Raw genomic sequence first — 24,483 nt, forward strand, 5'->3', positions numbered from 1 at the left:
TCACACATGCACTCACACTCACATGCGCACTCACACGTGCACTCACATACATGCGCACTCGCACTCACACACTCTCACTGGTTCTTTGTTATTTTGCTCCTTCCCATTCCTGTGTGTGTGTGTGTGTGTGTGTGTGTGTGGCTATAGAGGAGGGGAGGGGCTAACTGGCAGGGCCCCGCCTCCTGTTTCCATGGATACCACACAAACAAACTGCCTCTGAGCTGCAGAACAGACTCCCGGCCTGTGTGGGTTGCCCCAGTGACTCCCGGCTGCTGCTGCTTTGGGCCCGTGGGCCAGTGTCCTGGTTCTGCTGTGAGACCCACAAACCCCCCGGCACGTGAGTGACGCATTGATTTGCTTTCCTGTTGGGGTAAATACCCCCTATTCCCCTATTCCTATTATTGCCATGTAGGGCCTGGGAAATACCCCCTTCTGGCATCACTTGCCCCTGCATCTGTGCCCTGGTACCCCTAATGGCAGCCTGGCATTATAAATTGGGGTACTTACACAACAAAACTGGGGCAGTTGCTTCCCTCTCCAAAGAGCCCGGTGTGCCATTCATCAGGGGTACAAGTGAGGGCAATTTACGAAGAGTTTGGGGTAAATGTATATATATATAATAAACAAGAGCCTTGAGTATCCTGTAAACTTATATCCTTATAAACAGTGCTTAGTGATGTAATTCCTGTCATAAGATTGGCTGTATTATAATTTAGTACCCCCTGTTGTAAAATATGAGGATATGAAAAGTCTGTGACAGAACCCCTCAGTGACTGCTAATATCCTTATCATTTACAGTAGGGGGTACATTATCCCTTATAATACATGAGTGATACTCAGAGTTCCCTGTATAACTCAGCCTGCAGCCTTGTGCCTTTATATGGGGGGCACAGAACCCCTCAGTGACTGCTAATATCCTTATCATTTACAGTAGGGGGTACATTATCCCTTATAATACATGAGTGATACTCAGAGTTCCCTGTATAACTCAGCCTGCAGCCTTGTGCCTTTATATGGGGGGCACAGAACCCCTCAGTGACTGCTAATATCTGTATATTTAGTAAAGTGTTTCTTTATAAAGTAATGTGAGGTATTGTTACCCTTTAATGGATAGGGTACAGCAATGCAAAGAGCTTATTGCCTGTAAGCCTGTGTCCCTGTGGCCCCCAAGAATGGAGAAGTATGAGAAGTTGGCCAAGATCGGAGAGGGTTCCTACGGGGTGGTGTTTAAATGTCGCAGCCGAGAGACTGGGCAGGTTGTGGCCATCAAGAAGTTTGTGGAATCAGAAGATGATCCGGTCATTAAAAAGATTGCTCTGCGGGAGATCCGTATGTTAAAGGTGAGGCCACTATCCTGCTACCGAACAACATGGCCGACACTTAAGGCCTTAGTAGGGGGACCAACATGGCCAGCATTCTGGGTGTTCCTGGGCAAGAACAACATGGCCTACACTTAGGGCTTTAGTAGGAGGACCAACATGGCCAGCATTCTGGGTGTTCCTGGGAAAGAACAACATGGCCTACACTTAGGGCTTTAGTAGGGGGACCAACATGGCCAGCATTCTGGGTGTTCCTGGGAAAGAACAACATGGCCTACACTTAGGGCTTTAGTAGGGGGACCAACATGGCCAGCATTCTGGGTGTTCCTGGGCAAGAACAACATGGCCTACACTTAGGGCTTTAGTAGGAGGACCAACATGGCCAGCATTCTGGGTGTTCCTGGGAAAGAACAACATGGCCTACACTTAGGGCTTTAGTAGGGGGACCAACATGGCCAGCATTCTGGGTGTTCCTGGGCAAGAACAACATGGCCTACACTTAGGGCTTTAGTAGGGGGACCAACATGGCCAGCATTCTGGGTGTTCCTGGGCAAGAACAACATGGCCTACACTTAGGACTTTAGTAGGGGGACCAACATGGCCAGCATTTAGGGTGTTCCTGGGAAAGAACAACATGGCCTACACTTAGAGCTTTAGTAGGAGGACCAACAGGGCCAGCATTCTGGGTGTTCCTGGGAAAGAACAACATGGCCTGCACTTAGGACTTTAGTAGGGGGACCAACATGGCCAGCATTTAGGGTGTTCCTGGGAAAGAACAACATGGCCTACACTTAGAGCTTTAGTAGGGGGACCAACATGGCCAGCATTCTGGGTGTTCCTGGGAAAGAACAACATCCCTTACCCTTAGGGATTTAGTAGGAGGACCAACATGGCCAGCATTCTGGGTGTTCCTGGGAAAGAACAACATGGCCTGCACTTAGGGATTTAGTAGGGGGACCAACATGGCCAGCATTCTGGGTGTTCCTGGGAAAGAACAACATCCCTTACACTTAGGGCTTTAGTAGGGGGACCAACATGGCCAGCATTTAGGGTGTTCCTGGGAAAGAACAACATGGCCTACACTTAGAGCTTTAGTAGGGGGACCAACATGGCCAGCATTCTGGGTGTTCCTGGGAAAGAACAACATGGCCTACACTTAGGGATTTAGTAGGAGGACCAACATGGCCAGCATTCTCGGTGCTCCTGGGAAAGAACAACATCCCTTACCCTTAGGGATTTAGTAGGAGGACCAACATGGCCAGCATTCTGGGTGTTCCTGGGAAAGAACAACATGGCCTGCACTTAGGGATTTAGTAGGGGGACCAACATGGCCAGCATTCTGGGTGTTCCTGGGAAAGAACAACATCCCTTACACTTAGGGCTTTAGAAGGAGGACCAACATGGCCAGCATTCTGGGTGTTCCTGGGAAAGAACAACATGGCCTGCACTTAGGGATTTAGTAGGGGGACCAACATGGCCAGCATTCTGGGTGTTCCTGGGAAAGAACAACATCCCTTACACTTAGGGCTTTAGAAGGAGGACCAGCATTATAGCAGGAGAGGGCATTTGTCAAATCAAGGGGTGTTAATAAAAAAAAAAAAGGGGGCAATACCTAGGCCATTACTGGTGTTGGCCAACATGGCCAACAATTGTGGTTATAGTATTAGAAAACAACATGGCCAGCACACACAGTATTAGTTTGGGAGAATCACGCAGCCAGCGAGAGAGGTAACGCTGAGGATTGTGGGATAGGCAGGAGGCGGGGCTTGTGCAGTACAGGGTTGGGGAACACTAACCTACCATCTGTCTCCCCTCAGCAACTCAAACACAACAACCTTGTAAACTTGCTGGAGGTGTTCAGGCGGAAGCGAAAGCTGCACTTGGTGTTTGAATACTGTGACCACACTGTGCTGAACGAGCTGGAGAAGCATCCAAATGGGTCAGTACTTCCATCATTAGGGTAATACTTCTATTGGCCTGGCCCACTTCCTCCTGACTCTGTAGGTCAGAAGTAATGCCTTGTTGTTAGGGTTAGGCAGGAAGCCCCACAACGTTCTCACCCACATGCTCCAGGGTCTGATGGATCTGGTTCCTAAGGAATCCAGGGGTCTGGATCTCCTGCCTGGTACTGGCCCCCATTGTATGGACTCCAGGGTCTGATGGATCTGGTTCCTAAGGAATCCAGGGGTCTGGATCTCCTGCCTGGTACTGGCCCCATTGTATGGACTCCAGGGTCTGATGGATCTGGTTCCTAAGGAATCCAGGGGTCTGGATCTCCTGCCTGGTACTGGCCCCCATTGTATGGACTCCAGGGTCTGATGGATCTGGTTCCTAAGGAATCCAGGGGTCTGGATCTCCTGCCTGGTACTGGCCCCCATTGTATGGACTCCAGGGTCTGATGGATCTGGTTCCTAAGGAATCCAGGGGTCTGGATCTCCTGCCTGGTACTGTTCCCATTGTATGGACTCCAGGGTCTGATGGATCTGGTTCCTAAGGAATCCAGGGGTCTGGATCTCCTGCCTGGTACTGGCCCCCATTGTATGGACTCCAGGGTCTGATGGATCTGGTTCCTAAGGAATCCAGCGATCTGGGATCTCCTGCCTGGTACTGGCCCCCATTGTATGGACTCCAGGGTCTGATGGATCTGGTTCCTAAGGAATCCAGCGATCTGGGATCTCCTGCCTGGTACTGTTCCCATTGTATGGACTCCAGGGTCTGATGGTTTTTTTTCCTTTTCCCCATTGTAAAAACCCTTCATCATCCCACCCACAAGCTTCAGGGTCTGATGGATCTGCTCCTTAGGGAATCCTTTGGCCTGGGATCCCTTGCCTGGTACTATTCCTTATTATAAGAGCCCTTCATTGTCCCACCCACAAGTTCCAGGGTCTGATGGATCTGGTTCTAATGGAATCTGGGGCAGCAATCTCCTGCCTGGTAGTGTTCCCCATTCTAAGAACCTTCATTGTCCAACCCACAAGCTTCAGAGTCTGATGGATCTGCCCCTTAGGGAATCTTTTGACCTGGGATCTCCTCCCTGGTACTGTTACACATTGTAAAAACTCCAGGGTCTGATGGATCTGGTTCATAGGGAATCCAGAAGTGTGGATCTTATGCCTGGTACTATTCTCCATTGTAAGAACCCTTCAGCATCCCAGCCACAAGCTTCAGGGTCTGATGGATCTGGTTCTGATAGGAATCTGTTACTGTCCCACCCAGAGAGGCATTAGCCAAGCATAGGGGGTGATTAGGCATTAGCCAAGCATAGGGAGTCATTAGGCATTAGCCAAGCATAGGGAGTCATTAGGCATTAGCCAAGCATAGGGGGTGATTAGGCATTAGCCAAGCATAGGGGGTGATTAGGCATTAGCCAAGCATAGGGAGTCATTAGGCATTAGCCAAGCATAGGGAGTCATTAGGCATTAGCCAAGCATAGGGGGTGATTAGGCATTAGCCAAGCATAGGGGGTCATTAGGCATTAGCCAAGCATAGGGAGTCATTAGGCATTAGCCAAGCATAGGGGGTGTTTAGGCATTAGCCAAGCATAGGGAGTCATTAGGCATTAGCCAAGCATAGGGAGTCATTAGGCATTAGCCAAGCATAGGGAGTCATTAGGCATTAGCCAAGCATAGGGAGTCATTAGGCATTAGCCAAGCATAGGGAGTCATTAGGCATTAGCCAAGCATAGGGAGTCATTAGGCATTAGCCAAGCATAGGGAGTCATTAGGCATTAGCCAAGCATAGGGAGTCATTAGGCATTAGCCAAGCATAGGGGGTGATTAGGCATTAGCCAAGCATAGGGGGTCATTAGGCATTAGCCAAGCATAGGGAGTCATTAGGCATTAGCCAAGCATAGGGGGTGATTAGGCATTAGCCAAGCATAGGGAGTCATTAGGCATTAGCCAAGCATAGGGAGTCATTAGGCATTAGCCAAGCATAGGGGGTGATTAGGCATTAGCCAAGCATAGGGGGTCATTAGGCATTAGCCAAGCACGGGGGGTGATTAGGCATTAGCCAAGCACGGGGGTGATTAGGCATTAGCCAAGCATAGGGGGTCATTAGGCATTAGCCAAGCATAGGGAGTCATTAGGCATTAGCCAAGCACAGGGGGTCATTAGCCATTAGCCAAGCATAGGGGGTGATTAGGCATTAACCAAGCATAGGGGGGTCATTAGGCATTAGCCAAGCATAGGGAGTCATTAGGCATTAGCCAAGCATAGGGGGTGATTAGGCATTAACCAAGCATAGGGGGACATTAGGCATTAGCCAAGCATAGGGGGTGATTAGGCATTAGCCAAGCATAGGGAGTCATTAGGCATTAGCCAAGCATAGGGGGTGATTAGGCATTAGCCAAGCATAGGGGGTCATTAGGCATTAGCCAAGCATAGGGGGTGATTAGGCATTAGCCAAGCATAGGGAGTCATTAGGCATTAGCCAAGCATAGGGGGTGATTAGGCATTAGCCAAGCATAGGGGTGATTAGGCATTAGCTAAGCATAGGGAGTCATTAGGCATTAGCCAAGCATAGGGGGTGATTAGGCATTAGCCAAGCATAGGGGGTGATTAGGCATTAGCCAAGCATAGGGGGTGATTAGGCATTAGCTAAGCATAGGGAGTCATTAGGCATTAGCCAAGCATAGGGGGTGATTAGGCATTAGCCAAGCATAGGGGGTCATTAGGCATTAGCCAAGCATAGGGGGTCATTAGGCATTAGCCAAGCATAGGGAGTCATTAGGCATTAGCCAAGCACAGGGGGTCATTAGGCATTAGCCAAGCATAGGGGGTGATTAGGCATTAGCCAAGCATAGGGAGTCATTAGGCATTAGCCAAGCATAGGGGGTGATTAGGCATTAGCCAAGCATAGGGGGTCATTAGGCATTAGCCAAGCATAGGGGGTCATTAGGCATTAGCCAAGCATAGGGGGTGATTAGGCATTAACCAAGCATAGGGGGGTCATTAGGCATTAGCCAAGCATAGGGGGACATTAGGCATTAGCCAAGCATAGGGGGTGATTAGGCATTAGCCAAGCATAGGGGGTGATTAGGCATTAGCCAAGCATAGGGGGTGATTAGGCATTAGCCAAGCATAGGGGGTCATTAGGCATTAGCCAAGCACAGGGGGTCATTAGGCATTAGCCAAGCATAGGGGGTGATTAGGCATTAACCAAGCATAGGGGGGTCATTAGGCATTAGCCAAGCATAGGGGGTGATTAGGCATTAGCCAAGCATAGGGGGTGATTAGGCATTAGCCAAGCATAGGGGGTGATTAGGCATTAGCCAAGCATAGGGGGTGATTAGGCATTAACCAAGCATAGGGGGGTCATTAGGCATTAGCCAAGCATAGGGGGACATTAGGCATTAGCCAAGCATAGGGGGTGATTAGGCATTAGCCAAGCATAGGGGGTGATTAGGCATTAGCCAAGCATAGGGGGTGATTAGGCATTAGCCAAGCATAGGGGGTCATTAGGCATTAGCCAAGCACAGGGGGTCATTAGGCATTAGCCAAGCATAGGGGGTCATTAGGCATTAGCCAAGCATAGGGAGTCATTAGGCATTAGCCAAGCATAGGGAGTCATTAGGCATTAGCCAAGCACAGGGGGTCATTAGGCATTAGCCAAGCATAGGGGGTCATTAGGCATTAGCCAAGCATAGGGAGTCATTAGGCATTAACCAAGCATAGGGGGTGATTAGGCATTAACCAAGCATAGGGGGGTCATTAGGCATTAGCCAAGCATAGGGAGTCATTAGGCATTAGCCAAGCATAGGGGTGATTAGGCATTAGCCAAGCATAGGGGGTCATTAGGCATTAGCCAAGCACAGGGGTCATTAGGCATTAGCCAAGCATAGGGGGTCATTAGGCATTAGCCAAGCATAGGGGGTGATTAGGCATTAACCAAGCATAGGGGGGTCATTAGGCATTAGCCAAGCATAGGGGGTGATTAGGCATTAACCAAGCATAGGGGGGTCATTAGGCATTAGCCAAGCATAGGGGGACATTAGGCATTAGCCAAGCATAGGGAGTCATTAGGCATTAGCCAAGCATAGGGGGTGATTAGGCATTAGCCAAGCATAGGGGGGTCATTAGGCATTAGCCAAGCATAGGGGGTCATTAGGCATTAGCCAAGCATAGGGAGTCATTAGGCATTAGCCAAGCATAGGGGGTCATTAGGCATTAGCCAAGCATAGGGGACATTAGGCATTAGCCAAGCATAGGGAGTCATTAGGCATTAGCCAAGCATAGGGGGTCATTAGGCATTAGCCAAGCATAGGGGGACATTAGGCATTAGCCAAGCATAGGGAGTCATTAGGCATTAGCCAAGCATAGGGGGTGATTAGGCATTAGCCAAGCATAGGGGGGCATTAGGCATTAGCCAAGCATAGGGGGGTCATTAGGCATTAGCCAAGCATAGGGGGTGATTAGGCATTAGCCAAGCATAGGGGGGTCATTAGGCATTAGCCAAGCATAGGGGGTGATTAGGCATTAGCCAAGCATAGGGGGGTCATTAGGCATTAGCCAAGCATAGGGGGACATTAGGCATTAGCCAGCAAGGGTCATTAGGCATTAGCAAGAGGGGTGATTAGGCATTAGCCAAGCATAGGGGGTGCATTAGGCATTAGCCAAGCATAGGGGGGTCATTAGGCATTAGCCAAGCATAGGGGGTCATTAGGCATTAGCCAAGCATAGGGGTGATTAGGCATTAGCCAAGCATAGGGGGGTCATTAGGCATTAGCCAAGCATAGGGGGACATTAGGCATTAGCCAAGCATAGGGGGGTCATTAGGCATTAGCCAAGCATAGGGGGGACATTAGGCATTAGCCAAGCATAGGGGGGTCATTAGGCATTAGCCAAAGCATAGGGGGACATTAGGCATTAGCCAAGCATAGGGGGTCATTAGGCATTAGCCAAGCATAGGGGGGTGATTAGGCATTAGCCAAGCATAGGGGGAGATTAGGCATTAGCCAAGCATAGGGGGGTCATTAGGCATTAGCCAAGCATAGGGGGGTGATTAGGCATTAGCCAAGCATAGGGGGTGATTAGGCATTAGCCAAGCATAGGGGGGTCATTAGGCATTAGCTAAGCATAGGGGGGTCATTAGGCATTAGCCAAGCATAGGGGGTCATTAGGCATTAGCCAAGCATAGGGGGTGATTTAGGCATTAGCCAAGCATAGGGGGTCATTAGGCATTAGCCAAGCATAGGGGGTCATTAGGCATTAGCCAAGCATAGGGGTGTCATTAGGCATTAGCCAAGCATAGGGGTCATTAGGCATTAGCCAAGCATAGGGGTCATTAGCATTAGCCAAGCATAGGGAGTCATTAGGCATTAGCCAAGCATAGGGGGTCATTAGGCATTAGCCAAGCATAGGGGGTCATTAGGCATTAGCCAAGCATAGGGGTCATTAGGCATTAGCCAAGAGGGGTCATTAGGCATTAGCCAAGCATAGGCATTTAGGCATCATTAGGCATTAGCCAAGCATAGGGAGTCATTAGGCATTAGCCAAGCATAGGGGGTCATTAGGCATTAGCCAAGCACAGTGGTCATTAGGCATTAGCCAAGCATAGGGAGTCATTAGGCATTAGCCAAGCATAGGGGGTGATTAGGCATTAGCCAAGCATAGGGGGACATTAGGCATTAGCCAAGCATAGGGAGTCATTAGGCATTAGCCAAGCATAGGGGGGTCATTAGGCATTAGCCAAGCATAGGGGGCATTAGCCAAGCATAGGGGGCATTAGCCAAGCATAGGGGGCATTAGCCAAGCATAGGGGGCATTAGCCAAGCATAGGGGGGAATTAGGCATTAGCCATGCCCAGTGGAACTGCTGCCAATATCTCGGCCACATTTTGCCTCTGTTTCAGGGTTCCTGATTCCATGACCAAGAACATCATGTGGCAGATCCTTCAGGCTGTTAACTTCTGCCATAAGAACAATGTGAGTACAGACAGAGTGTTCACTCCTACTCCTACTCACACATCAGCTATTGTTATTCCCAGTCTCAACATAAAACCTCCACCTTCATTGGCCAATGGGCGGAGCCAAGAAAAGCTTTAGAATCTGTGCTGAGTAATGGCTGAGGAAACAGAGAGCATGCTGGGAAGGGGATAAGATGGCTGATGGAGAGTAGGGTTGCATTGCCAGATACGGATCAGCACTATAGGGGTAACGGGTCGCTCAGCACTATTACAGCAACACCAGTATATAGGGGGGGGGTACCAAACGCCCCTAAATGTAACTCCATTATGAATCCACGATATGGAATGTGTTTTGCCCGACAGTGTATCCACCGAGACGTCAAACCCGAGAATATTCTCCTCACAAAGCAAGGAGTCATCAAGTTGTGCGACTTCGGATTCGCCCGAATTCTCAGTAAGTGGCCCCCACTCTCAGTCAGTGGCCCCCATTCTCAGTAAGTGGCCCCCACTCTCAGCCAGTGGCCCCCACTCTCAGCAAGTGGCCCCCATTCTCAGTAAGTGGCCCCCACTCTCAGCCAGTGGCCCCCACTCTCAGCAAGTGGCCCCCATTCTCAGTAAGTGGCCCCCACTCTCAGCCAGTGGCCCCCACTCTCAGTAAGTGGCCCCCATTCTCAGTAAGTGGCCCCCACTCTCAGCCAGTGGCCCCCACTCTCAGTAAGTGGCCCCCACTCTCAGCCAGTGGCCCCCACTCTCAGCCAGTGGCCCCCACTCTCAGTAAGTGGCCCCCACTCTCAGTAAGTGGCCCCCACTCTCAGCCAGTGGCCCCCACTCTCAGCCAGTGGCCCCCATTCTCAGTAAGTGGCCCCCACTCTCAGTAAGTGGCCCCCACTCTCAGCCAGTGGCCCCCACTCTCAGCAAGTGGCCCCCACTCTCAGTAAGTGGCCCCCACTCTCAGCCAGTGGCCCCCACTCTCAGCCAGTGGCCCCCATTCTCAGTAAGTGGCCCCCACTCTCAGTAAGTGGCCCCCACTCTCAGCCAGTGGCCCCCACTCTCAGCAAGTGGCCCCCACTCTCAGTAAGTGGCCCCCATTCTCAGTCAGTGGCCCCCATTCTCAGTAAGTGGCCCCCACTCTCAGTAAGTGGCCCCCACTCTCAGTAAGTGGCCCCCACTCTCAGCCAGTGGCCCCCACTCTCAGCAAGTGGCCCCCACTCTCAGTAAGTGGCCCCCACTCTCAGCAAGTGGCCCCCACTCTCAGCCAGTGGCCCCCACTCTCAGCAAGTGGCCCCCACTCTCAGTAAGTGGCCCCCATTCTCAGTCAGTGGCCCCCATTCTCAGTCAGTGGCCCCCACTCTCAGTAAGTGGCCCCCACTCTCAGTAAGTGGCCCCCACTCTCAGTAAGTGGCCCCCACTCTCAGCCAGTGGCCCCCACTCTCAGTAAGTGGCCCCCACTCTCAGCCAGTAGCCCCCACTCTCAGTAAGTGGCCCCCACTCTCAGCCAGTGGCCCCCACTCTCAGCCAGTGGCCCCCATTCTCAGTAAGTGGCCCCCACTCTCAGTCAGTGGCCCCCACTCTCAGTAAGTGGCCCCCACTCTCAGTCAGTGGCCCCCATTCTCAGTCAGTGGCCCCCATTCTCAGTAAGTGGCCCCCACTCTCAGTCAGTGGCCCCCACTCTCAGTAAGTGGCCCCCACTCTCAGCCAGTGGCCCCCACTCTCAGTAAGTGGCCCCCATTCTCAGTAAGTGGCCCCCACTCTCACCCAGTAGCCCCCACTCTCAGCAAGTGGCCCCCACTCTCAGTAAGTGGCCCCCACTCTCAGCCAGTAGCCCCCACTCTCAGCCAGTAGCCCCCACTCTCAGCAAGTGGCCCCCACTCTCAGCCAGTGGCCCCCACTCTCAGTAAGTGGCCCCCACTCTCAGCCAGTGGCCCCCACTCTCAGCCAGTGGCCCCCATTCTCAGTAAGTGGCCCCCACTCTCAGTCAGTGGCCCCCACTCTCAGTAAGTGGCCCCCACTCTCAGTCAGTGGCCCCCATTCTCAGTCAGTGGCCCCCATTCTCAGTCAGTGGCCCCCATTCTCAGTAAGTGGCCCCCACTCTCAGTCAGTGGCCCCCACTCTCAGTAAGTGGCCCCCACTCTCAGCCAGTGGCCCCCACTCTCAGTAAGTGGCCCCCATTCTCAGTAAGTGGCCCCCACTCTCAGCCAGTAGCCCCCACTCTCAGCAAGTGGCCCCCACTCTCAGTAAGTGGCCCCCACTCTCAGCCAGTAGCCCCCACTCTCAGCAAGTGGCCCCCACTCTCAGCCAGTAGCCCCCACTCTCAGCAAGTGGCCCCCACTCTCAGTAAGTGGCCCCCACTCTCAGCCAGTAGCCCCCACTCTCAGCAAGTGGCCCCCACTCTCAGCCAGTGGCCCCCACTCTCAGTAAGTGGCCCCCACTCTCAGTAAGTGGCCCCCATTCTCAGTAAGTGGCCCCCACTCTCAGTAATTGGCCCCCATTCTCAGTAAGTGGCACCCACTCTCAGTAAGTGGCCCCCATTCTCAGTAAGTGGCCCCCACTCTCAGTAATTGGCCCCCATTCTCAGTAAGTGGCACCCACTCTCAGTAAGTGGCCCCCATTCTCAGTAAGTGGCCCCCACTCTCAGTAATTGGCCCCCATTCTCAGTAAGTGGCACCCACTCTCAGTAAGTGGCCCCCATTCTCAGTAAGTGGCCCCCACTCTCAGTAAGTGGCACCCACTCTCAGTAAGTGGCCCCTATTCTCAGTAAGTAGCCCCCACTCTCAGTAAGTGGCCCCCACTCTCAGTCAGTGGCCCCCATTCTCAGTCAGTGGCCCCCACTCTCAGTAAGTGGCCCCCACTCTCAGTAAGTGGCCCCCATTCTCAGTAAGTGGCCCCCACTCTCAGTAAGTGGCCCCCACTCTCAGTAAGTGGCCCCCACTCTCAGTAAGTGGCCCCCATTCTCAGTAAGTGGCCCCCACTCTCAGTAAGTGGCCCCCACTCTCAGTAAGTGGCCCCCACTCTCAGTCAGTGGCCCCCATTCTCAGTTAGTGGCCCCCACTCTCAGTAAGTGGCCCCCACTCTCAGTAAGTGGCCCCCATTCTCAGTAAGTGGCCCCCACTCTCAGTAAGTGGCCCCCACTCTCAGTAAGTGGCCCCCACTCTGTCAGTGGCCCCCATTCTCAGTAAGTGGCCCCCACTCTCAGTAAGTGGCCCCCACTCTCAGCCAGTGGCCCCCACTCTCAGCCAGTGGCCCCCACTCTCAGTAACTGGCCCCCATTCTCAGTAAGTGGCCCCCACTCTCAGCCAGTAGCCCCCACTCTCAGCAAGTGGCCCCCACTCTCAGTAAGTGGCCCCCACTCTCAGTAAGTGGCCCCCACTCTCACCCAGTAGCCCCCACTCTCAGCAAGTGGCCCCCACTCTCAGTAAGTGGCCCCCACTCTCAGCCAGTAGCCCCCACTCTCAGCCAGTAGCCCCCACTCTCAGCAAGTGGCCCCCACTCTCAGCCAGTGGCCCCCACTCTCAGTAAGTGGCCCCCACTCTCAGCCAGTGGCCCCCACTCTCAGCCAGTGGCCCCCATTCTCAGTAAGTGGCCCCCACTCTCAGTCAGTGGCCCCCACTCTCAGTAAGTGGCCCCCACTCTCAGTCAGTGGCCCCCACTCTCAGTAAGTGGCACCCACTCTCAGTAAGTGGCCCCTATTCTCAGTAAGTAGCCCCCACTCTCAGTAAGTGGCCCCCACTCTCAGTAAGTGGCCCCCATTCTCAGTCAGTGGCCCCCACTCTCAGTAAGTGGCCCCCACTCTCAGTAAGTGGCCCCCATTCTCAGTAAGTGGCCCCCACTCTCAGTAAGTGGCCCCCACTCTCAGTAAGTGGCCCCCACTCTCAGTAAGTGGCCCCCATTCTCAGTAAGTGGCCCCCACTCTCAGTAAGTGGCCCCCACTCTCAGTAAGTGGCCCCCACTCTCAGTCAGTGGCCCCCATTCTCAGTCAGTGGCCCCCACTCTCAGTAAGTGGCCCCCACTCTCAGTAAGTGGCCCCCATTCTCAGTAAGTGGCCCCCACTCTCAGTAAGTGGCCCCCACTCTGTCAGTGGCCCCCATTCTCAGTAAGTGGCCCCCACTCTCAGTAAGTGGCCCCCACTCTCAGTAAGTGGCCCCCACTCTCAGCCAGTGGCCCCCACTCTCAGTAACTGGCCCCCATTCTCAGTAAGTGGCCCCCACTCTCAGCCAGTAGCCCCCACTCTCAGCAAGTGGCCCCCACTCTCAGTAAGTGGCCCCCACTCTCAGTCAGTGGCCCCCACTCTCAGTCAGTGGCCCCCACTCTCAGTCAGTGGCATCCATTCTCAGCCCATCAGCCCACCTGTATTGTCTCACTGGGCTCTCACTGAGTTATTGGCTGTTTCCAAATGCCTTGTCAGTACTGGTTGTAGTGGAACGTCTTGTTGGTTATTGGTCATACTGAAACGCCTCATTCCTTATTGGTTGTAGTGGAACGTCTTGTTGGTTATTGGTCATACTGAAACGCCTCATTCCTTATTGGTTGTAGTGGAACGTCTTGTTGGTTATTGGTTGTACTGTTATGCCCAATTCTGAGGGTTACTATCTCTGTTCTGCCCCAGCCCGGCCCGGGGATGATTACACAGACTATGTGGCTACTCGCTGGTACAGAGCCCCCGAACTCCTGGTCGGAGACACCCAGTACGGATCGGCTGTCGACGTGTGGGCCGTGGGCTGTGTCTTTGCCGAACTTCTTTCAGGGCAACCCCTGTGGCCAGGAAAATCTGACATGGACCAGCTGCACTGCATCATCAGGACCCTGGGTATAAAGTGGGCACATTGGGAGGGAGTTGGGCATGTCATGACTGCTGGGCTAGGTGCACCCCAACATTCCCCTTATATATAGTCTTATATCTCTGCACCCCACATTAGCTGCACCCCTCCCAATATTCCCCTTATATAGGGACTTATATCCCTGCACCCCACATTAGCTGCACCCTCCCAATATTCCCCTTATATAGGGACTTATATCCCTGCACCCCACATTAGCTGCACCCCTCCCAATATTCCCCTTATATAGGGACTTATATCTCTGCACCCCACATTAGCTGCACCCCTCCCAATATTCCCCTTATATAGGGACTTATATCTCTGCACCCCACATTAGCTGCACCCCTCCCAATATTCCCCTTATATATAGTCTTATATCTCTGCACCCCACATTAGCTGCACCCCTCCCAATATTCCCCTTATATAGGGACTTATATCTCTGCACCCCACATTAGCTGCACCCTCCCAACATTCCCCTTATATATAGTCTTATATCTCTGCACCCCACATTAGCTGCACCCCTCCCAATATTCCCCTTATAGGGACTATATCTCTGCACCCCACATTAGCTGCACCCCTCCCATATTCCCCTTATATAGGGACTTATATCTCTGCACCCCACATTAGCTGCACCCCTCCCAATATTCCCCTTATATAGGGACTTTATATCTCTGCACCCCACATTAGCTGCACCCTCCCAATATTTCCCCTTATATAGGGACTTAATATCCCTGCACCCCCACATTTAGCTGCACCCCTCCCAATATTCCCCTTATATAGGGACTTATATCTCTGCACCCCACATTAGCTGCACCCTCCCAATATTCCCCTTATATAGGGAGTTATCTCTCTGCACCCCACATTAGCTGCACTCCCTCCCAATATTCCCCTTATATAGGGACTTATATCTCTGCACCCCACATTAGCTGCACCCTCCCAATATTCCCCTTATATAGGGACTTATATCTCTGCACCCCACATTAGCTGCACCCCTCCCAATATTCCCCTATATAGGGACTTATATCTCTGCACCCCACATTAGCTGCACCCCTCCCAATATTCCCCTTATATAGGGACTTATATCTCTGCACCCCAACATTAGCTGCACCCCTCCCAATATTCCCCTTATATAGGGACTTATATCTCTGCACCCCACATTAGCTGCACCCTCCCAATATTCCCCTTATATAGGGACTTATATCTCTGCACCCCACATTAGCTGCACCCTCCCAATATTCCCCTTATATAGGGACTTATATCTCTGCACCCCACATTAGCTGCACCCCTCCCAATATTCCCCTTATATAGGGACTTATATCTCTGCACCCCACATTAGCTGCACCCTCCCAATATTCCCCTTATATAGGGACTTATATCTCTGCACCCCACATTAGCTGCACCCCTCCCAATATGCCCCTTATATAGGGACTTATATCTCTGCACCCCACATTAGCTGCACCCTCCCAATATTCCCCTTATATAGGGACTTATATCTCTGCACCCCACATTAGCTGCACCCTCCCAATATTCCCCTTATATAGGAGTTATCTCTCTGCACCCCACATTAGCTGCACCCCTCCCAATATTCCCCTTATATAGGGACTTATCTCTCTGCACCCCACATTAGCTGCACCCCTCCCAATATTCCCCTTATATAGGGACTTATATCTCTGCACCCCACATTAGCTGCACCCCTACCCAATATTCCCCTTATATAGGGACTTATCTCTCTGCACCCCACATTAGCTGCACCCCTCCAATATTCCCCTTATATAGGGACTTATATCTCTGCACCCCACATTAGCTGCACCCTCCCAATATTCCCCTTATATAGGGACTTATATCTCTGCACCCCACATTAGCTGCACCCCTCCCAATATTCCCCTTATATAGGCGACTTATATCTCTGCACCCACATTAGCTGCACCCCTCCCAATATTCCCCTTATATAGGGACTTATATCTCTGCACCCCACATTAGCTGCACCCTCCCAATATTCCCCCTATATAGGGACTTATATCTCTGCACCCCACATTAGCTGCACCCCTCCCAATATTCCCCTTATATAGGGACTTATATCTCTGCACCCCACATTAGCTGCACCCTCCCCAATATTCCCCTTATATAGGACTTATATCTCTGCAACCCCACATTAGCTGCACCCTCCCAATATTCCCCTTATATAGGGACTTATATCTCTGCACCCCACATTAGCTGCACCCCTCCCAATATTCCCCTTATATTAGGACTTATATCCCTGCACCCCACATTAGCTGCACCCCTCCCAATAATCCCCTTATATAGGGACTTATATCTCTGCACCCCACATTAGCTGCACCCCTCCCAATATTCCCCTTATATAGGGACTTCATATCTCTGCACCCCACATTAGCTGCACCCCTCCCAATATTCCCCTTATATAGGGACTTATATCTCTGCACCCCACATTAGCTGCACCCCCCAATATTCCCCTTATATAGGGACTTTATATCTCTGCACCCCACATTAGCTGCACCCCTCCCAATTATTCCCTTATATAGGGACTTATATCTCTGCACCCCACATTAGCTGCACCCTCCCAATATTCCCCTTATATAGGGACTTATATCTCTGCACCCCACATTAGCTGCACCCTCCCAATATTCCCTTATATAGGGACTTATATCTCTGCACCCCACATTAGCTGCACCCCTCCCAATATTCCCCTTATATAGGGACTTATATCTCTGCACCCCACATTAGCTGCACCCTCCCAATATTCCCCTTATATAGCGGACTTATATCTCTGCACCCCACATTAGCTGCACCCCTCCCATATTCCCCTTATATAGGGACTTATATCTCTGCACCCCACATTAGCTGCACCCCTCCCAATATTCCCCTTATATAGGGACTTATATCTCTGCACCCCACATTAGCTGCACCCCTCCAATATTCCCCTTATATAGGGACTTATATCTCTGCACCCCACATTAGCTGCACCCCTCCCAATATTCCCCTTATATAGGGACTTATATCTCTGCACCCCACATTAGCTGCACCCTCCCAATATTCCCCTTATATAGGGACTTATATCTCTGCACCCCACATTAGCTGCACCCCTCCCAATATTCCCCTTATATAGGGACTTATATCTCTGCACCCCACATTAGCTGCACCCTCCCAATATTCCCCTTATATAGGGACTTATATCTCTGCACCCCACATTAGCTGCACCCCTCCCAATATTCCCCTTATATAGGGACTTTAATCTCTGCACCCCACATTAGCTGCACCCTCCCAATATTCCCCTTATATAGGGACTTATATCTCTGCACCCCACATTAGCTGCACCCTCCCAATATTCCCCTTATATAGGGACTTATATCTCTGCACCCCACATTAGCTGCACCCCTCCCAATATTCCCCTTATATAGGGACTTATATCTCTGCACCCCACATTAGCTGCACCCCTCCCAATATTCCCCTTATATAGGGACTTATATCTCTGCACCCCACATTAGCTGCACCCTCCCAATATTCCCCTTATATAGGGACTTATATCTCTGCACCCCACATTAGCTGCACCCCTCCCAATATTCCCCTTATATAGGGACTTATATCTCTGCACCCCACATTAGCTGCACCCCTCCCAAATTCCCCTTATATAGGGACTTATATCTCTGCACCCCACATTAGCTGCACCCTCCCAATATTCCCCTTATATAGGGACTTATATCTCTGCACCCCACATTAGCTGCACCCCTCCCAATATTCCCCTTATATAGGGACTTATATCTCTGCACCCCACATTAGCTGCACCCTCCCAATATTCCCCTTATATAGGGACTTATATCTCTGCACCCCACATTAGCTGCACCCTCCCAATATTCCCCTTATATAGGGACTTATATCTCTGCACCCCACATTAGCTGCAACCCCTCCAATATTCCCCTTATATAGGGACTTATATCCTGCACCCCACATTAGCTGCACCCTTCCCAATATTCCCCTTATATAGGGACTTATATCTCTGCACCCCACATTAGCTGCACCCCCACCCCCCTCCCCAATATTCCCCTTATATAGGGACTTATATCTTCTGCACCCCACATTAGCTGCACCCCTCCCAATATTCCCCTTATATAGGGACTTATATCTCTGCACCCCACATTAGCTGCACCCCTCCCAATATTCCCCTTTTATAGGGACTTATATCTCTGCACCCCACATTAGCTGCACCCCTCCCAATATTCCCCTTATATAGGGACTTATATCTCTGCACCCCACATTAGCTGCACCTCCTCCCAATATCCCCTAATAGGACTTATATCTCTGCACCCCACATTAGCTGCACCCTCCCAATATTCCCTTATATAGGGACTTATATCTCTGCACCCCACATTAGCTGCACCCTCCCAATATTCCCCTTATATAGGGACTTATATCTCTGCACCCCACATTAGCTGCACCCTCCCAAATTCCCCTTATATAGGGACTTATATCTCTGCACCCCACATTAGCTGCACCCCTCCCAATATTCCCCTTATATAGGGACTTATATCTCTGCACCCCACATTAGCTGCACCCCTCCCAATATTCCCCTTATATAGGGACTTATATCTCTGCACCCCACATTAGCTGCACCCTCCCAATATTCCCCTTAATATATAGGGACTTATATCTCTGCACCCCACATTAGCTGCACCCTTCCCAATATCCCCTTATATAGGGACTTATATCTCTGCACCCCACATTAGCTGCACCCCTCCCAATATTCCCCTTATATAGGGACTTATATCTCTGCACCCCACATTAGCTGCACCCTCCCAATATTCCCCTTATATAGGACTTATATCTCTGCACCCCACATTAGCTGCACCCCTCCCAATATTCCCCTTATATAGGGACTTGATATCTCTGCACCCCACATTAGCTGCACCCTCCCAATATTCCCCTTATATAGGGACTTATATCTCTGCACCCCACATTAGCTGCCACCCCTCCCAATATCCCCTTATATAGGGACTTATATCTCTGCACCCCACATTAGCTGCACCCTCCCAATATTCCCCTTATATAGGGACTTATATCTCTGCACCCCACATTAGCTGCACCCCTCCCAATATTCCCCTTATATAGGGACTTATATCTCTGCACCCCACATTAGCTGCACCCTCCCAATATTCCCCTTATATAGGGACTTATATCTCTGCACCCCACATTAGCTGCACCCTCCCAATATTCCCCTTATATAGGGACTTATATCTCTGCACCCCACATTAGCTGCACCCCTCCCAATATTCCCCTTATATAGGGACTTATATCCCTGCACCCCACATTAGCTGCACCCCTCCCAATATTCCCCTTATATAGGGACTTATATCTCTGCACCCCACATTAGCTGCACCCCTCCCAATATTCCCCTTATATAGGGACTTATATCTCTGCACCCCACATTAGCTGCACCCCTCCCAATATTCCCCTTATATAGGGACTTATATCTCTGCACCCCACATTAGCTGCACCCCTCCCAATATTCCCCTTATATAGGGACTTATATCTCTGCACCCCACATTAGCTGCACCCCTCCCAATATTCCCCTTATATAGGGACTTATATCTCTGCACCCCACATTAGCTGCACCCCTCCCAATATTCCCCTTATATAGGGACTTATATCTCTGCACCCCACATTAGCTGCACCCTCCCAATATTCCCCTTATATAGGGACTTATATCTCTGCACCCCACATTAGCTGCACCCCTCCCAATATTCCCCTTATATAGGGACTTATATCTCTGCACCCCACATTAGCTGCACCCCTCCCAATATTCCCCTTATATAGGGACTTATATCTCTGCACCCCACATTAGCTGCACCCCTCCCAATATTCCCTTATATAGGGACTTATATCTCTGCACCCCACATTAGCTGCACCCTCCCAATATTCCCCTTATATAGGGACTTATATCTCTGCACCCCACATTAGCTGCACCCTCCCAATATTCCCCTTATATAGGGACTTATATCTCTGCACCCCACATTAGCTGCACCCCTCCCAATATTCCCCTTATATAGGGATTATATCTCTGCACCCCACATTAGCTGCACCCCTCCCAATATTCCCCTTATATAGGGACTTATATCTCTGCACCCCACATTAGCTGCACCCTCCCAATATTCCCCTTATATAGGGACTTATATCTCTGCACCCCACATTAGCTGCACCCCTCCCAATATTCCCCTTATATAGGGACTTATATCTCTGCACCCCACATTAGCTGCACCCCTCCCAATATTCCCCTTATATAGGGACTTCTATCTCTGCACCCCACTTTGAGTGCTGTGTCCCAGGGTTGTACTATTTGCAGACAAGCCCCGCCCCTGGCTAATTACATTTCCTCTAATTTAGGGAAATTGATCCCAAGACATCAGTTCATTTTCCATAGCAACCAGTTCTTTCACGGCGCCAGCATTCCTGAGCCCGACCCGGCAGATCTGGTAAGTACCAGCGATGCCCTGTTTACTACCTGGGCTGGGCGGGTTTGTAATGTTCCCTCCCCAATATCTATGGTACCCTGGAAAGGGGGGTGCTGGGATTTTACTCCTCATGGACCCCTCCCACTGATAGAGCTCCACCTTGTGAGACCTGTATAACCGACACCAATCCTCTCCCATAGGAAACACTGGAGGAAAAGTTCCCCAACATTCCACCTGTTGCTCTCACTTTCATGAAGGTAATGAGGCCAAATGGAGTAGGTTCCTCACTGAGTAGGGTGCTGGGGTGAGTGACAGCAATGAGTAGGGTATTGGGGTGAGTAACAGCAGTGAGTAGGGTGCTGGGGTGAGTGACAGCAATGAGTAGGGTATTGGGGTGAGTAACAGCAGTGAGTAGGGTGCTGGGGTGAGTAACAGCAGTGAGTAGGATGTTGGAGTGAGTAACAGCAGTGAGTAGGGTGTTGGGGTGAGTAACAGCAGTGAGTAGGGTGGGGGTGGTGTGACAACAATGAGTAGGGTGCTGGGGTGAGTGACAGCAATGAGTAGGGTATTGGGGTGAGTAACAGCAGTGAGTAGGGTGCTGGGGTGAGTAACAGCAGTGAGTAGGATGCTGGGGTGAGTAACAGCAGTGAGTAGGGTGTTGGGGTGAGTAACAGCAGTGAGTAGGGTGCTGGGGTGTGTGACAGCAATGAGTAGGGTGCTGGGGTGAGTAACAGCAATGAGTAGGGTATTGGGGTGAGTAACAGCAGTGAGTAGGGTGCTGGGGTGAGTAACAGCAATGAGTAGGGTATTGGGGTGAGTAACAGCAGTGAGTAGGGTGCTGGGGTGAGTAACAGCAGTGAGTAGGATGTTGGGGTGAGTAACAGCAGTGAGTAGGGTGTTGGGTGAGTAACAGCAGTGAGTAGGGTGCTGGGGTGTGTGACAGCAATGAGTAGGGTGCTGGGTGAGTAACAGCAATGAGTAGGTATTGGGGTGAGTAACAGCAGTGAGTAGGGTGTTGGGGTGAGTAACAGCAGTGAGTAGGATGTTGGGTGAGTAACAGCAGTGAGTAGGGTGTTGGGGTGAGTAACAGCAGTGAGTAGGGTGCTGGGGTGTGTGACAGCAATGAGTAGGGTGCTGGGGTGAGTAACAGCAATGAGTAGGGTATTGGGGTGAGTAACAGCAGTGAGTAGGGTGCTGGGGTGAGTAACAGCAGTGAGTAGGATGTTGGGGTGAGTAACAGCAGTGAGTAGGGTGTTGGGAGTGCAGTTAACAGCAGTGAGTAGGGTGCTGGGGGTGTGACAGCAATGAGTAGGGTGCTGGGGTGAGTAACAGCAATGAGTAGGGTATTGGGGTGAGTAACAGCAGTGAGTAGGGTGCTGGGGTGAGTAACAGCAGTGAGTAGGGTGCTGGGGTGAGTAACAGCAGTGAGTAGGGTGCTGGGGTGAGTAACAGCAATGAGTAGGATGTTGGGGTGAGTAACAGCAGTGAGTAGGGTGTTGGGGTGAGTAACAGCAGTGAGTAGGGTGTTGGGGTGAGTAACACCATTGAGTAGGGTTGTTGGGTGAGTAACAGCAGTGAGTAGGGTGTTGGGGTGAGTAACAGCAGTGAGTAGGGTGTTGGGGTGAGTAACAGCAGTGAGTAGGGTGTTGGCGTGAGTAACAGCAGTGAGTAGGGGTGTTGGGGTGAGTAACAGCAGTGAGTAGGATGTTGGGGTGAGTAACAGCAGTGAGTAGGGTGTTGGGGTGAGTAACAGCAGTGAGTAGGGTGTTGGGGTGAGTAACAGCAGTGAGTAGGGTGTTGGGGTGTGAGTAACAGCAGTGAGTATGGGTTTGGTGAGTAACAGCAGTGAGTAGGGTGTGGGGTGAGTACCAGCAGTGAGTAGGGTGTTGGGGTGAGTACCAGCAGTGAGTAGGGTGTTGGGGTGAGTAACAGCAGTGAGTAGGATGTTGGGGTGAGTAACAGCAGTGAGTAGGATGTTGGGGTGAGTAACAGCAGTGAGTAGGGTGTTGGGGTGAGTACCAGCAGTGAGTAGGGTGTTGGGGTGAGTACCAGCAGTGAGTAGGGTGTTGGGGTGAGTAACAGCAGTGAGTAGGGTGTTGGGGTGAGTAACAGCAGTGAGTAGGGTGTTGGGGTGAGTAACAGCAGTGAGTTAAGGGTGTGGGTGAGTAACAGCAGTGAGTAGGTGTTGGGTGGAGTAACAGCAGTGAGTAGGGTGTTGGGGTGAGTACCAGCAGTGAGTAGGATGTTGGGGGAGTAACAGCAGTGAGTAGGGTGTTGGGCGTGAGTAACAGCAGTGAGTAGGGTGTTGGAGTGAGTAACAGCAGTGAGTAGGTGTTGGGGTGAGTAACAGCAGTGAGTAGGGTGTTGGGGTGAGTAACAGCAGTGAGTAGGGTGTGGGTGAGTAACAGCAGTGAGTAGGGTGTTTGGGTGAGTAACAGCAGTGAGTAGGGTGTTGGGGTGAGTAACAGCAGTGAGTAGGGTGTTGGATGAGTAACAGCAGTGAGTAGGGTGTTGGGGTGAGTAACAGCAGTGAGTAGGGTGTTGGGTGAGTAACAGCAGTGAGTAGGGTGTTGGGGTGAGTAACAGCAGTGAGTAGGGTGTTTGGGTGAGTAACAGCAGTGAGTAGGGTGTTGGGTGAGTAACAGCAGTGAGTAGGTGTTGGAGTGAGTAACAGCAGTGAGTAGGGTGTTGGAGTGAGTAACAGCAGTGAGTAGGGTGTTGGGGTGAGTAACAGCAGTGAGTAGGGTGTTGGGGTGAGTAACAGCAGTGAGTAGGGTGTTGGGGTGAGTAACAGCAGTGAGTAGGGTGTTGGGGTGAGTAACAGCAGTGAGTAGGGTGTTGGGGTGAGTAACAGCAGTGAGTAGGGTGTTTGGGTGAGTAACAGCAGTGAGTAGGGTGTTGGGGTGAGTAACAGCAGTGAGTAGGGTGTTGGGGTGAGTAACAGCAGTGAGTAGGGTGTTGGGGTGAGTAACAGCAGTGAGTAGGGTGTTGGAGCCGTGAGTAACAGCAGTGAGTAGGGTGTTGGGGTGAGTAACAGCAGTGAGTAGGGTGTTGGGGTGAGTAACAGCAGTGAGTAGGGTGTTGGGGTGAGTAACAGCAGTGAGTAGGGTGTTTGGGTGAGTAACAGCAGTGAGTAGGATGTTGGGGTGAGTAACAGCAGTGAGTAGGGTGTTGGGGTGAGTAACAGCAGTGAGTAGGGTGTTGGGGTGAGTAACAGCAGTGAGTAGGTTGGTGGGGCTTTTGGCACAGAATTATAGCTCTGAGGGGGGTCCTAGACTGGTAAGTGGGGACGGGGGGTAGGTAGGAGTTTATACCCTCTGCACACATGGTACATTATTGCCCCTGTACCCCAGGGCTGCCTGCGTATGAATCCAGACGATAGATACAAATGTGAGCATCTCCTAGAAAGCTTGTACTTTAACCCCGCCCGCGAGGAACCCGAGAAACGGAAACCCAAGGGCCGGAGGCGACTTCAGCAGGTAAAGAGCCCCCAGCGAAGGTCTTCTATTGGCTGGGGTGGAGCGTCTAAAACGAGAGAGTAAGACACACACTGGATCTTTATCTCTCCAGGGTCAGCTCTTGCCCCAACTCCCGGGCAATGGGATGTCTCCTGCCCCAGAAGGGAAGAACAAGCCGCGAGCCACAAAGTTTGATCATTTCCCCAACATTTAAAGGGCCGGCACACAGAGTGGGACTGGCACACAGAGCGGGACTGGCACACAGAGTGGGACTGGCACACCGAGCGGGACTGGCACACAGAGCGGGACTGGCACACAGAGCGGGACTGGCACACAGAGCGGGACTGGCACACAGAGCGGGACTGGCACACAGAAACTGCTGCCAAAAACTCCCATTTGGGGGCATTTTTTCTGCTACCGGACATCGCGCCCCCCCACTTTGGAAGACATTTTAGAACTTCCCTGAAACTGACTTTGATGAGAGTCTGGGGGGACCTGTATATACAAACCCATAAATGGATTAACCCTC

At 51.4% G+C, this 24,483-nt stretch overlaps 1 protein-coding gene across 2 annotated transcripts; it reads left to right on the forward strand.

Moving 5' to 3' along the window:
• Positions 1-110: 110 nt before the first annotated feature.
• Positions 111-24,483, forward strand: cdkl4 (cyclin dependent kinase like 4). Of its 2 annotated transcripts, XM_031892905.1 has the most exons (10): positions 115-337; positions 1,115-1,340; positions 3,137-3,258; positions 9,171-9,243; positions 9,588-9,678; positions 13,828-14,028; positions 20,429-20,517; positions 20,697-20,753; positions 23,850-23,975; positions 24,067-24,483. In XM_031892905.1, exons 2-10 carry the CDS (start codon positions 1,173-1,175, stop codon positions 24,166-24,168), a joined length of 1,029 nt encoding a protein of 342 aa, XP_031748765.1. In that variant the 5' UTR covers positions 115-337; positions 1,115-1,172; the 3' UTR covers positions 24,169-24,483. The 2 variants fall into 2 exon arrangements, with proteins under 2 accessions (XP_031748766.1, XP_031748765.1); XM_031892906.1 differs by lacking the exon at positions 23,850-23,975 and having other exon boundaries at positions 111-337.

The sequence above is a fragment of the Xenopus tropicalis genome, chromosome 9, assembly GCF_000004195.4.
Source record: "Xenopus tropicalis strain Nigerian chromosome 9, UCB_Xtro_10.0, whole genome shotgun sequence".
NCBI classification, from domain to species: domain Eukaryota; kingdom Metazoa; phylum Chordata; class Amphibia; order Anura; family Pipidae; genus Xenopus; species Xenopus tropicalis.